Source organism: Gymnodraco acuticeps, unplaced genomic scaffold (assembly GCF_902827175.1).
Source record: "Gymnodraco acuticeps unplaced genomic scaffold, fGymAcu1.1, whole genome shotgun sequence".
In the NCBI taxonomy this organism is placed as follows: domain Eukaryota; kingdom Metazoa; phylum Chordata; class Actinopteri; order Perciformes; family Bathydraconidae; genus Gymnodraco; species Gymnodraco acuticeps.
In genome coordinates, this window is record NW_022990966.1 from 1,790,875 (window position 1) to 1,805,287 (window position 14,413).

At 41.0% G+C, this 14,413-nt stretch overlaps 3 protein-coding genes across 3 annotated transcripts; all 3 read left to right on the forward strand.

The window, feature by feature from the left end:
* The first annotated feature begins 736 nt into the window (after positions 1-736).
* Positions 737-2,390, forward strand: LOC117558835 (nanos homolog 1-like). The gene has a single exon (XM_034235267.1). The coding sequence runs from the start codon at positions 859-861 to the stop codon at positions 1,534-1,536; it is 678 nt and encodes a 225-aa protein (XP_034091158.1). The 5' UTR covers positions 737-858; the 3' UTR covers positions 1,537-2,390.
* A 2,217-nt stretch (positions 2,391-4,607) lies between these two features.
* si:dkey-33c12.3 (uncharacterized protein LOC335380 homolog) lies at positions 4,608-7,735 on the forward strand. Its single transcript, XM_034235480.1, has 3 exons — positions 4,608-5,763; positions 6,300-6,424; positions 6,650-7,735. The coding sequence occupies exons 1-3, from the start codon at positions 4,756-4,758 to the stop codon at positions 6,708-6,710; spliced, it is 1,194 nt and encodes a 397-aa protein (XP_034091371.1). The 5' UTR covers positions 4,608-4,755; the 3' UTR covers positions 6,711-7,735.
* A 1,307-nt stretch (positions 7,736-9,042) lies between these two features.
* Positions 9,043-11,126, forward strand: mrps26 (mitochondrial ribosomal protein S26). Its single transcript, XM_034235481.1, has 4 exons — positions 9,043-9,332; positions 9,908-10,054; positions 10,193-10,316; positions 10,711-11,126. Exons 1-4 carry the CDS (start codon positions 9,112-9,114, stop codon positions 10,840-10,842), a joined length of 624 nt encoding a protein of 207 aa, XP_034091372.1. The 5' UTR covers positions 9,043-9,111; the 3' UTR covers positions 10,843-11,126.
* Positions 11,127-14,413: the final 3,287 nt, after the last annotated feature.

A 14,413-nucleotide genomic window follows, 5' to 3' on the forward strand; every position in this document is an offset into this window, starting at 1 on the left:
TATTTTATTTAAAAACTGTACGTAATTACAGGTTTATGCTAAAATATGTTTTTTTTTAGGGTGTAGGAAACATTTAGTTTAAAGGCTCAAGATGTAATGTCCAAAGAAATAGGGGGCAGCATTGCTCATTTACTACTGGGTCCAAAAACAACAACTACTAACAGCAGGGCAATAATACTAAACAATTGACCAAACAACTAGAACTCTGATAATAATGTTATCTTACATATGTATGTGTGCCGTTTGCATGTTGTTTAGTTTTAGTTCGAGAACATCTAAGGAAGTGTTATGGAGTTGTACACAACACAAGTGAAGGGCCTCTTTAAATAAGAACAAATGTATCAAATGAAATCTAATAAATAAAAAGACGGCTGTTTTCTTAAGCACTAAAAATCAATGTGTCAACACAGTTACGAGTTAACTAACACACAACAGGAATAATACAAAAAAAAAACATGTTGGTCAATTTCTTTCTAGTATTTTCCTTAAATGTAAAAAAGCCATAAACCAACAATCTAATAAATCGTTCTGAAAAGAAACACAAACAGGGATCATTCTCTTGCTACACAAAGAGATACTCTTTTGTGGTAATAGTTACATCCTGGAAAGGAAACAGTTTTTTCCTCAGCTCAGTACCTCCCTGCTCTGAGGACCCTCCTATGGGACTGGAGAGATAATCAACTTGAACCAAACCCCGCCCACCTGTTTTATTCTGGAGGCTTTATCAGTGCCTACATGTTGCCTGCTCTGCATACTGGACCCAGAGAGAGAACACAGAAGATCTCCTCCACAGATTACCCATGCTGACAAACACACATATTCACCTCTGCGGACGTTAAACTCTGCAGCTCTGACACGATGGATTTTTTAGACAGTGGCTACCTGGACGCGCGCTCTCCCTATGATAACACCTTCAATTTCTGGAACGACTACCTCGGTCTGTCGACACTCGTGGCCAAAAATAAGCTCCCGTCCTTCAGACCCAACTCTATTACCGAGTCTCTTAAAGCGACCCTGGGCTTGGAGGATGATTCCCCGGTGTGCTCCTGCGTAATTGGGCACGGCAGGGACGGTGATGGACACTCGGAGTGCTGCTGCGCGGCCCCGGGCTCCCCGCCGATCTCCATCTACGATCTGAAGGAGCGCATCTCGCTGCTCAGGCCCTACGAGCAGCTTTCTGCTGATTCCCCGCTGGGAGACAGAGATTCTTCCCCTTACAGAGGGAGCTTCGCCGGCTTAGACCTTCTCTCCATGGAAAGGAGGCGCAAACAGACTCAGAGGTGCAAGCCAGAGCCGAAAGTGTGCGTCTTCTGTCGGAATAACGGCGCGCCGGAGGAGGTTTACGGCACCCATATCCTGAAGACAGCGGACGGGAGAGTGCTGTGCCCAATCCTCCGGGCGTACACATGCCCGCTCTGCAGTGCCAACGGCGACAATGCACACACCATCAAGTACTGCCCGCTGTCCAGAGACCAGACGAGCCAGAGAGTGGCGAAGGGAGGCAGACCGCTGGGGAAACGGCTGAAGATCTTCTAAGCGAGGAGATGAATGAGAGTTTGCACTGTACATTGTGTGTATGGCAGTTGTGTTACCCCCATTCCATGCACACGACAAGTCTGGAGTAAAATAATGATAGTTTTTTTCTATGTGTCAATGCTTCTCTTCTCTGTTATGTTTCTCTTGGGCACAGTTTATATTTGGATGCATTCCGCGCAATATGTTTCCTCCCCTCCCAGCACTCTTAAGGACTTTGTGATCAAAAATGAACCAAAGCACTGTACAGATCGACGTGTGAATGCCCGCCTTCATGCTGTATTCAGAAGTTGCTGTGTTTATAAAGAAGCACAGTGCCAGAGAAAACTGTCCTGTGCATGTCAGCAGGCTGCTCTGGGTTTATGATGCCAACATTAATGATGAATATGCAGCACTCCCGATATGAGATGAATGTTCAGTCCCATATGGACATGCGAGATATACTTCTTTATATCGAGCAGTTTATTTCCTGAGATCAATGTTTTCTACCAAAGGAATACACTTTTGTATTGAAAGGTCGTCATTGTTTATATGTTGGATGTCATGTGTTTTTATGTGGATAGTATTTTGCAGATTACAATTGAATGTAAAAACAAGTGAAAGGTAGATTGCTGGTTCACCAACAGTAGCTTGAGTTTACTGTTCAAAAAATAAATGTTTTTTTATGCGGAAAAATATTCCTTTAATTCTTGTAAACATTTTTAAAGGGGGTGACCAATTTGAGCAATTAGAAACCTGACATTCCAAAGTCTTTATCTGTCAATAGAAATCTTTTATGTACTTATTTTTACCTTATGTACCATTGGGAAATATATTCACTGTAAATGATTCTGAATAAACATGTCATTTGCATTTTTCTTGGACTATTTGCGATTTCAATTTGCAACAGATCATGCTTTTCATCATGTAGGTGCAGCGGCATGAATGAATGTTATTTTGAGTTACAATTATGTTGTCAAACATGACTGAATAAGCAGACCCAGCTGTATTGTATCTGATGAAATAGTCACACTGACATACACATTTGGTGCAACAGCTCCACCTAGTGTTGAAACCTTAAATCACATTTACCTCTATTTAAAGAACTGCAACAATGTACATGTTAAAGCATGTCTCTCTACAAAAGCCTTTGGATGTCAAAACAAACAAAATCAATAAAGGAGTAAGTTTGACAATGAGATAAAATATGTAAATAAATGTGTCATATCTTAGTGTGGCAGGTGTTAAGGTTTCAGTTTGGTATCAATTACTGATGGAAGATATGACCTGGCTAAGTGGTCTCACCTACTGGTATACTTATTTTTGTTTTGTTTTGAGGCTGGTACGCTCCAGGGGATGCAAGGACATTCTTCTTAAGTCTCAAACATATCATATTTTATTTCACAAAATTATTATTTCAATCAAAAAAGTTGTTGTCTTCAGCAGGAGTAATAGAACAACTGTGGTCCAATATGTGTTAAACTAGTGGAAGGGCCTAGCATGGACGAAACCCATTATGTTTTGAAGTGGATCTAAATGACTTTCAATAACATTGCTAGATCAGGCATTGGTGCTCCATACATGTGCTTTAGGAATAATCTGAAACATGAGTTGCTGACTGGGACTATTTACCCGATTGCCTACTAAAGAAACTTCAAAACAACACATCTTCAACATCAAGGTGTTGTTTATATGACTATAAGCACATTGACACACCAAAGTCAGCTAAATAACTTCCCAACTTCAGAAAAAGGAATCATCAGAGGAGCAAATGAAAGCACCCCAAATGTTTTAAGCCATCTTCCCTTTCCCAGGGTGGTAACAGTTCTAAATTAACATTTTAAACTAGGCCATTTCCCGCCAGAAATGTTTAATTATTTTCTCTAGCTGTCAGTGGTGACAAGTCCTATAGATAATGTTCTACAAATATTGGCTTTAAAGAGAGCAGGAATGTGTCATTGAGCAGGAATCTGAATCAATTTGTGTTTAACAAAATCAGCTTGCCGTACCTCTTACTAAGGATGATTTCAAGGCAGCTTCTGACTCATCTGGAGATGTCAGTCAGGAGGACAGTTTCTCTGTATCAGCAGGTCCAGATTCTTCCCACTCTCACTGTCAGAGTCAAGATACCAGTGACTGCATTTTAAATAGATCAAACGGAAATGTCTAAAGATAGTCTGGGAACAACATCAGTAAGGAGGTTTGCAAAGAAGTGACTGTTTACTACATTAGATCTGCATCAATAAGTCGACCAATGTAGGAAACATTGTGATTTTCATGCTATAAATGTCAGAAAATACTGTTTTCAGTCCAAAAATAGGGAGATTTCCTGCTTTGCTCAGTTTTGTGTCATATTAAAGTGAATATTTTGGGGGTTTTTAAATAGCATTTTCCCCATTTTTTCTAAGATTTTATACAATTAATGCAGAAAATATGATGAGAGGAGGTGATTAAAATTTTAGCAGAAAATATTTATTTTCAAAATATTTGTTAATTAAGTAACAAAATAGAGCACCGTCTGTTTAATATGTAATTTATCGGAAATTGTTTTTCATATTTTTGTATGTGGGATAATTCATTACCATCGTTCAGAAGAAGCAGTGGGCTCTTATCAACCACATCCATCTATTTAAGTAACAGTGTGGTAGTTCATTGATTGTTTTCTATGACATTAAAACCCTTAAGTGCCTGTCTGTTAAATTGTATGCCCCTTTACGCACCGATTTTTTCTAAAAGGGTTGTGGAAAATATTTTGTTTCAAGTAATTATTTTAGTTTTGCCCCTGTTTTTTTTCACTTTTCGATGTGGATGCATTCATTGCTTTACAAAAGCGATTGAGAATGCATTGAGGGAATAAAGTTGAGTGAAATATGCCTATAGAAATGCAGAGTGTAAGAATGTCATTTTTAGGGCAGATTGAAAGCGACTCTGCTCTACCACATAAACTCTGCCGGCTGAGGCTGAGAGTGATTCTGAAAACCAACCTGTTCTCTCCTCACTGCAGCAGCCTGCTATTGGCCTGGTGGATGCTGACAGCGCTGATGTTTCTCTGTAGTGGAGGGGGGGGGGGCAGCCTCACTCTATAAAAAGGCAGGGATCTGCAGCATCACTGAGCTGGTGCAGAGCAAAACGCCTGCTCATCCTCACTGATGGTGTGCAGAACAAGGGGGACATAAAAAAACCTTCTGAAACTAAAAACATCCATATCCTTTTTCTTAAAAAACCAACAACAAAAAATTCATCATGAGCTACGATACCTTCTTCTCCTACCGCCGCCCTTGGGACAGCTACAGAGGCTCCCAATACACCACCAAATCCTCCATGTCTTCCTCTCTCTACTCCTCTCCTGGAGCTCCTGCGCCTGGGAAGAGGATCCTGAGGCTGGCCTCCTCTTCCCTGCCAGACGCTTCTGAACGGATGGACATGGCTCAGGCTAGCTCCCTCAACTCAGAGCTGCTGGGCCTGCGGTCCCAGGAGAGGGAGCAGCTAGGGGACTTAAATGACCGCTTTGCCACCTACATCGACAAGGTGAGGCACCTCGAGCAGCAGAACCGAGCCCTGCTGGCCGAGCTGGAGGCGCTGAGGCGGCAGCAGAATGGCCCGTCCCGTCTTCAGACGCTATATGAGGGGCAGGCGCGGAGCTTGAGGGCTACGATAGACTCGGAGAACGGGGAGAAGATGCGGATGGAGGCGGAGAGAGACTACCTGCGTGACGTGCACGAGCAGATGAAGGAACGATTTGAAGAGGAGGCGAAGCGGCGCATGGATGCTGAGGAGGCCCTGCAGAGGGCCAAGGAGGACGCCAGCAGGGCCGTGCTCACCAACTGTGACGCCGAGGCCACTGTGGTCTCCCTGTGTGATGAGATCGTGTTCCTGAAGAAAGTGTTTGCAGAGGAGCACGAGGAGCTGCAGGCCCAGCTGCAGGTGGCTAACATCAGCGTGGATGTGGAGGTGTCCCGGCCTGACCTCTCCACCGCCCTGCGAGACATCCGGGGGCAGTACGAGCGGCTGGCCAACAAGAACATGCAGGCGGCCGAGGACTGGTACAGGAGCAAGTTCGCCAGCGTGGCGGAGATGGCAAGCAAAAACAACGAGGCCGTGCACGCCATCCGGGAGGAGACCATGGAGTACCGGAGGCTGCTGCAGTCCCACTCCTCTGAGATTGAATCTCTGCGTACCTTCATCGAATCCCAACATAAACAACTGGAGGATCTGGACGACACGCAGACCAAAGAGGTGTCAAAGTACCAGGTGAATGATGGAAAACAGGATTCCTGATCTGCATGAATATTCACCTAACAGGGGAATGTGCACTAATATGTGGTACCTGGTCAGGTATTCTGCCAGTTTGTGTCAAGAAAGTCTTCAGAAGTGCCTTCAGATGTCTTGGCATCAAGGTCGGACGCAGAGATGAGATAGAGTAATATAAATAGACTCAGAATACAAGAGAACACTTCATGTTCAGAAAGTAGAGAAACATCAAAGGAGCTATCCTTTTGCCAAAAGGTGTACATTATTCTCTGCAGCAGCGTCATCCTCCCCATACTTTAGAGCTCAGCAGGAGTTGATAGCAGACTTGCAGCAGAGGTGAAAATCCGCAAGGTTACTGTCTGAACAAAAGGAAATGTAGCTTCACAAAAAAAAGAGATCAAGGATTTCCAGAAACTGTATATGTTAATTCAGTACAAGCACACACACACAAGCTCTTAAGGCAAACAGGTAACTGTGTCTAGCATCACTAACTGTGATATTTGATGATTAATGACTGTGTGTTTTTGTATTCATAGACGAGGATAAGTAAGTTGGAGCGGGATATCACCGACGCCAAGCAGGAGATGGTGTGCTACCTGAGAGATTACCAGGACCTTCTCAATGTGAAGATGGCCCTTGACATCGAAATAGCTGCATACAGGTGAGAGTTAAAGACCATGTATGTCTTATTTATAATATTAGTTGACTGCAACATTCTTCAAGTTTTTCCTATTTTTCTGTTGAGAAAACAAAAAAAGAGGCAATTTGCAGTTTTTGCACGTATATAATTTGACTGCATGAGGCCAGATGTTTATCACACATTTTTAATGTGTAAATATGCAAATAAATAGACAGTATACTGAAGGATTTGTTTTTGTCTTTTCAGGAAACTTCTTGAGGGGGAGGAGTTTCGTCTGACTTACCCTTCCCTTTCCGCCCTAAACTAAATGCCACCAGCCTGGCATCCACCTGAATACTTCACCCCTTTTTGTTGTGTTCTCCCCTCTACCACCTTTGCCCCCCCCCCCCCCAAAAATAGCCCTTCCATCCTTTACTCTTCCCAAAAACTAAAAAAATCGCAAACCAAAGCTCATCGTTCTCAAGAAAGATGCGCCCTTGTGCTAAACAAGAGGTCCACCAGAAGTCCCCCTTCTTCTACACACGTTCTGACATCGCACATCACGAAGATGGCAGACTGTAAAAATGCAGAGTGGCTGCACTGCATAAGCAACATAAAGCTAAGTCGGGCAGCAGTAATGTTTTGGCTGAGTTCCTCTTTCTGTTTTACGCATTAAGGTCCAAACAGCAGAGTTACTATTTGACTCTTCTGTTGTGCAAACATTTGACCAATTGTTTGTGAAGGATGTCCCTTTTATCTCTGGATGCTTGGACTTTATCTGCGTTTGAAATGATGCAAGAAACATGCAGCGTTATTAACGGGGAACTCTACCAATCCATCATGCATTGTCCTGCAAACCTGGTTCTCTATAGTCAGTGAACCTGTAACCTTAAATACATTTTTTTTCACTATATTAAAGACAAAGTGTTGTCCTTTTAAGTTAGTCGTCCTCTGCATTTACACTGATACTACTCGTTTGGTTGGTTTTAAACCAGAATATGTTTGGGTTTTTCTATTTGGCCAGTTAATTAAATGTCTAATTTAAATTAAAACTGTAATTTTGTGCATAGGTTCTGGACATGTAAATGCTGTGGAAGACTAATTGTTACTGGTTTCTTCTTATATTCATGCAGTGTGTCTCACAGCTTATCTGCATTAGATTTTCTGTTCTGTGAGTTCATTCAAAGCTAAACAATGAAACTGAAAGATAAGTGCAGGAGCTCCTTGTTGTTCGTCTGACAGTGTTATATCTAAATGGTGCTTTACATCTGTGAAACTAAAACTAAGTACCCACCATTAAGCTCTATGTAACAGCCGGCAACAAGCTGAATAAACATATAACTGACCTGCAAACCTGTTCACATCTCCTGTTTTTATTGATACTTTAAAAGGATGATATGTCTCTTTCTTGTACAACAAAATATTCGTTTTTAAGTTTCAGAACAATAAACAAACATAACATTGTATATTCAATCATGGTATATTCTTGATTGGTTAGGTATCTGAGTTTCAAGGTTTTCCTTCTGAAATACTGTATGATAATAGAAGAAGAGATAATTTCACCCTTCTTAAACTTCACCTTACTTACAGCTCTCAATGTCACAATGTACGGCACACAGCAGCACTGCACCATTTCCCATAATTCCCTGCTCCTGGCACGCTGACACTAGCTGTGATGTGTTGGCCTCGCCTCAGCAGGATCATCAGTCATCAGGCTGACACCCAGCATCTCACTGAACCATGAAGAACCACACAAAGAAAATGGACATTTATATTTACTACATATAGTGAGTGTAAAACTGAAGCTCAGCAGCACACAAAACAATATGTGTACGTCTAATTTTAAGAGCCAGTTGGTCTCTGCTGTTGTGAATATTCAACTACAAAATATGTTATTCTTACCATAAGTATTCTCTAACTCAAAAGTAATATTCTTTTTAGATACTTATTTTACATTTACTCAATAACTGTATTTAAATACAATGTTCAGCTACTTTTTCCATGTTATGCTTCTTTATACTTGTATTTAAATAGACTTCAGAGGTATTTATTGTACTATTAGTTAAGCACCTTATACATTTCGTGTATGAAAGGTGCTATACAAATAACATGTAGGCTATTATTATAATAACATTTTTTAATAGATATTTGAATACATTATGCACATGTATTTACTTGCATGGTCTCAATTGCAATTTTTTTAATGTATTTGTATGTCTTAAGTATATTCTATGTTGCACTATTGAATCAGTTTGGGATTTAAGAGTTTAATTTCTTAAAAACACGCAGTGGCTATTTTGTGAATTTGACCTCTATCCTTTCAATGTTTGAAAGTACCTGGCTGCTAAAAAACTGTTAAGCTAACGAGCTATTTAGCTAACTAGCTACATAGTGTCGTAGCTAGTTAGCTGCCACTATAGATAGCTTAGTTAGTAATTAGGCATTACGTTTAAACACCGGCGAAGTAGAGTTATTAAGCACTAAAACTAGTTTGAAAAGGCACATACTATTATTTATTTTCAAAGCATTTTCTCCTACCTTTAGATGGCGGTAGAGGCTAAACGACGTCGGTTAGCTGCGTTGCTAATTACTTCCTCCGGTCAGAGGACACCAACATGGCCGCCTCCTTCTGTCGATAACATTTCAATCTCAATGTTAACTTTCCTTTAACTAACCGTTACACCTTTCCTCTAACAAACCGCACCTGAAGCCACACTTTCCACTCCGACATGTTCCAGGTTATCGGTGGGAGAAGCGTCCAGGCGGCCCGGGTCCTTGCACCGAGGAGCGCCGTGCTCGTGGAGGCTGTCCGGGGCAGAAAGTCCCGCACCGACCCGGTGGCTAAGTCCAAAGTGGGGCGAATCAAAATGCCTCCCCCGGTGGATCCGGTGGAGATGGTGGTCCTGAAGGAGAGATATGGGGAGTACCAGATGATCATGAGGGCGCTCCGGTACGTTTGTAGCGTTTATTTAACAGACTAACCTGGATTTAAAATCACTATAACGGTAATAAACAGCCGTTGACCAGACGTTAAATCAAACTGAAATTCAAAGGAGCTTCATTGGCATGACCATATAAAAAATGTTGTATTGCCAAAGCATTTTTTACAAAGTGTTCAAACAAAGCTGTGTCCCTGTTAGGCCGGAAAGTGTTCCCTATACGTAAAAAGAGCTACAAATATAACATTTGTTTCAACCCACTTCTTTTAATGTGCCACATTTGCTTGCAGGTGGCAAAAAGTTCAAGTATTTTGCCAAAATCTTTCCTTGACTTGATCAAAGTATTGCTCTGTCTAAACTGGTATTATACCTTTAAGAATAATAAACACTTAATTTTAAATGTGCACAAATAAATAGGTTTATAATCTCATGTTTACAATCCAAAAGATTATAACTAAATAGCAAAAGCTGGTATAAGATGTATATAAACTTAAACAAGAATAGAAGTAAAACACTACATTAAAAAAAATATTTTTTAGCTTTAACTAACCTAATTACTGTTATGCCATTATGTTCTGTGTGTCAGTCTGGAGTTTAAGGAGGAGATGCTTCGGAAAAGGTACGAGGAGGACACAGGCTCTCTGGCAGAGGAAAGGGCGAGGCAGGAGGCGCAGGAGCATCGCGTCCTCATGGACTTGAACCACCTGGAGAACCAACGCATGCTCAAACTCAGGTGAGAAGACATTTAAAAGATGAACAATATAAAACTATTATAAAGATGCAAGCCACTTGTGGTTTGGGGTCTTGTTTCCGTTTATGTGATTTCATTTTCTTTAAGTTTGAGCTCACTGTCTCCTCTGTATTTTTCCAGAATTGTGAGGGTCCAGATGGAAAAAGAGGAAGCTGATCGCAAGAAGTTCAAAGTTATCCTTCAGCGCGAACAAGAGCAGCAAGAAATTGTCAAAGAAAAAGAGAAAGAAATATTGAAGTTGCAGGTCAGTCCCTTTTCCCTCTGATTTGTTGTTTAAATGTTATTTTATAGTTGTATTTTATCTAGCTGTGAATGTCCTTTTTTAAAGTGTTCATCGTGAGCATTTCATGGGGATTTGACTTTATAGAGTTACAGGGATGAGTAATTGTTGTAGGTCGTTTGGATGATAGTATTTCACTGGTTCCCCCAACAAAAAGCCAATGGGATTTCTCCATTGGCTTTTTAAAATGATTGCAGAAAATAAGATCTGTGGCCTTCAAAGGTTTCTGATACTTAGAGGTTTTGTTCAGCAGGATCATTGTGATTCCACTGTGAACACGCAGCAACACGAGAAACATCAGTATTCCCAAACTATGACCTTACGAATCTGACTTTTTTTCAATTACAATTTCTTACAGGAGGATGCAAAGAACTTCATCACCTTGGAAAACTTGGATCAGCGTATAGAAGAAGCTCTGGACAATCCAAAGAATTACAACTTTGCCATCGACAAACAGGGGAAAGTTGTTAAACAAACAATGCTGCAATGAAAGACAAACATCTGAGGAAACTGCAAAGAAATATCCAACATCCTGGAAGTAAATGTTCTTTAACTAAACACAAGAAAAGTATTCAGTATTCAAAAAAGTATTCAGCCAGAGAGACATGTAAAACTAAGAAACATCAAAGTGATTTCTTGCCTTTTTTGCGTTATATTCTTCCTTTTTTGAATGCTGTACATTCACCTTTACATGTTGTTTTAATCATATCTGTCTGCTCATGATATGTAATGTCTGTAAATTAAATACATGTTTTCTTGGTTTCCACTTTAATAGACTTTTTTTTTCAACAGAATAGGATAAAAAAATAGAACCCTTTTTTCTTTTTCTTTTTCTCAACAATTACAATTTTCTGCAGAACACTAATACTTTTCCATATTTTTCACCATATACTACGTTTTCACATACAATGAATTTGCTTTGGCGTATTGGTGAATACATAAAAAAATGAATGATGAAAATATATTAAACAATTAAAAATGTGTAAAAGGGATACATATACAAAAAATGGAAAATGACTGAGAAAAAAAACATGAATTGAATTATAAATAGAGGAATTGTGCAGTTATAGTAGTATTAGCCCTGTGTGTTAATGTAACACATATTCTTGTAAATAACTTAAAGTTAATTTTATACTATTTTATATAGACTGTGCTTTATCTAATTTATTTATTTTGGTGACAAATGTGTTTTTCCCATCACAATTGAATCCTTTGTTTCTGCGGTTGCAGCGTTGGGCCTGTAGGGAGCGCTGTGTGCAGTCTGCTGTCAGATTTTTTTTTTGTCAGATCCTGATTTTTTCTAAGTGACTAGATGGGGTGTCCTGCTATCACCCTGAAGTGAAATGAGTCTTTGATACTGGACAGTTTTTGTTTTATTCTCATCTAAAAACAGTGATGATAGCTCATATATGAGACTTCAAAGGTCTTTTATTTTGAAACTGTACATCAGAATGTCATGATTTTTTCTGAGTGACTAGATGGGGTGTCCTGCTATCACCCTGGTGTGAGATGAGTCTTTGATACTGGACAGTTTTGTTTTATTCTCATCTAAACACAGAGGCAGTGTTTCCAGGACTCTACCGTAATCAAGGGCGCCGGAAGCGGGGGGGGCATTGGCCCCCCCACTTTACGGCCCTGCCCCACATTTTCGCAGCAGCGGATGCCGCGGAACCATGTACACATCCCGTTTCAATAATTCCCCTCTACTCTAAAGTCGCATCTAAAAAGAACGCCATCTGATCTAGCTCTGTATATTTTGTTTTTGTTGATTGTTATATTCAATCTCATTAGCTACAGGCATTTTTGAAGCATGTAAAGGGAAGAACACAGCTCGCCTCTCACTCGCCACTCTGCTCTTCTACAGCGCCGCTTCCCCTCCCTCCGCTGACATTATGAATGTAAGGCATATAGTAATCATAGATAACACCGCAGGGTCCGTTACAGTTTGTTTTCATCTGATTTCAAATAAACAAAGTCTTGGCTTTCAGAATATTAAACTTGTTTCGGCAAATTCAGATGATAAATACAGCTTTGAAGCTTTTAACGGCATAATTACAAGCAGAGAACGGAGTAACTTGACGTCACAGCAAGCATAACAACAGCCGGTGTTTCTCCTGAGAGTTTTCCCCGGGAAACAAACGCAAAAATACACAAACACACACACGTATACACACACACACACACACACACACACACACACACACACACACACACACACACTCGCGAGCTCCCCCCAGACCAGTAATCCAAACGAAAATATCTTCCCTCCGTACTACTTTGATCATTTGCTCCGCTAATAATCAATCAGATCGATCCAGAGAAGAGGAAACTTTAAGGCCTTTTTCTCAAAATGATGACTCGGTGACAGTCATTATATAATGTGACATATTTTGCTTAATATAGTACAAAAACAATCCTGATATCATTAGAAAGCTAGGAATCTCCTCTTTCCAACAGTGTATACAACTCAAAATGTGTCTTCGGATCAATGCGACTGATTTCGATGGAGCAGGTCACTTTGCATTAGGTAAAATACAGCAGGCAGACATAACAGGAAGAATATGTACATTTTAATCCAATCAAATAGGACATTGTCACACCATTCAAATGTATCCATGTACATTACAACCAAAAACAAAGCTTAGATGTGTTTATTTGTTACGTTGTTTACGTTACGTTGTTCAGTGTGTGTCAGCCGTTAGCCTAGATAGATAAACTTGCAAACATGTCAGAAGAACCGGCGCATAAGAAAACAAAATACAGTCAAACTAAGCTGAAATTAAACAAATTGAATGTCACATCCCTGACATCCACACCTCCGGAGCCTGGTCCTTCAACCACAGAACCAGCTCCGGAGCCTGGTCCTTCAACCATAGAACCAGCGCAGCCAGATGAACCTCAGCAGCAGCTCTGCGGCCGCAGAGGCTGTCAAAACCGCCGCCGCCGGCATCGTTGAACCGAAACAGGCTGGTTCCGACTGCATGGAGGTTTGTTGTCGGGACATTGTGACGGGCCAATAAAAGCTTATTTGGGCAAAGAGAAGGTACTTCAATGCAGAATGGTACAAAAACAGAGAGTGGTTAATTATTTGCAAAACCACTAAACGAGCCTTCTGTGAAATATGCAGATGTGATGCTGTCAAACGGCTTGTAACTTTCTCCAAATGTGGAGATGACAGCTTTGTAAATACCGAGTTAATAACTGGAACTTTTCACAGAGCTTACTTCAGTCAAACACCAGTCAACATTCAGCTTGTCAAACAAGAGCGTAGCAGGAAAAAAGAAGAGATGGAATGAGCAACTGCGCTGTCATATGTGGGCTGGTCTGTATAGTTTCATGTACAGGAAAGGAGTGAGCAGAGGGTTGAGTTGTCCATTCTTGTTCTGTTTTCTCTGACTATCTTCCTCCTGAAGACCCTCTCAGACTTTCATTTGTCGCGCTACTAAAGAGACACGTTACCATGGAAACCAAACAATGGTGTAGCTGTATTGAAGTCCGAGTGGAAACAGTAACATTTGGTGCGTTATGTTAGAATGAAACAAATCAGATTTAGTCAGAAATCGGGAGAAATACGGGATAAATATGACCCCGGGAGGAAAACGGGAGTCTCCCGCGAAAATCGTGAGGGTTGGCAAGTAGGCTATGTCACATACACACGCACTTTTTGCCCCCCCCCACTTCTGAAATGAATCCGGCGCCGCTGACCGTAATGCATAGGATATTCCAGCACCGCAATATCACGTGCGGGCTGGCTTGACTAGGTTTCCCCGAGTGGAGGCTGGCTTGACCGCAGTAATCTGGGTGTGACCCTAGATAACAAACTGTCCTTCACTACAAACATCGCTGCTACAACCCGCTGCTGCAGATACACGCTTTACAACATCAGGATGAATTGGAAATGGGGGACCCTGATGTAAACAAGACGAAAGTCTTTCTCTGGTCTGCATCCCCTTAACAATTGTATGTTTTGAGCTGTACTGTACTGTACCCAATATACAAGCTGTTAATAAACTTTTCAATCAATCAATCAATCAATCAGGAGGATACGTCCCCACCTGACC

Excerpts from the sequence above, each read along its gene's own strand:
- LOC117558835 (XM_034235267.1), top strand. The coding sequence starts at position 859 with ATGGATTTTTTAGACAGTGGCTACCTGGACGCGCGCTCTCCCTATGAT.
- si:dkey-33c12.3 (XM_034235480.1), top strand. The coding sequence starts at position 4,756 with ATGAGCTACGATACCTTCTTCTCCTACCGCCGCCCTTGGGACAGCTAC. Across the intron at positions 5,764-6,299 it reads AAGAGGTGTCAAAGTACCAG|ACGAGGATAAGTAAGTTGGA; the intron begins GTGAATGATGGA and ends TTGTATTCATAG. Across the intron at positions 6,425-6,649 it reads ATCGAAATAGCTGCATACAG|GAAACTTCTTGAGGGGGAGG; the intron begins GTGAGAGTTAAA and ends TTGTCTTTTCAG.
- mrps26 (XM_034235481.1), top strand. The coding sequence starts at position 9,112 with ATGTTCCAGGTTATCGGTGGGAGAAGCGTCCAGGCGGCCCGGGTCCTT. Across the intron at positions 9,333-9,907 it reads ATGATCATGAGGGCGCTCCG|TCTGGAGTTTAAGGAGGAGA; the intron begins GTACGTTTGTAG and ends TCTGTGTGTCAG. Across the intron at positions 10,055-10,192 it reads CAACGCATGCTCAAACTCAG|AATTGTGAGGGTCCAGATGG; the intron begins GTGAGAAGACAT and ends GTATTTTTCCAG.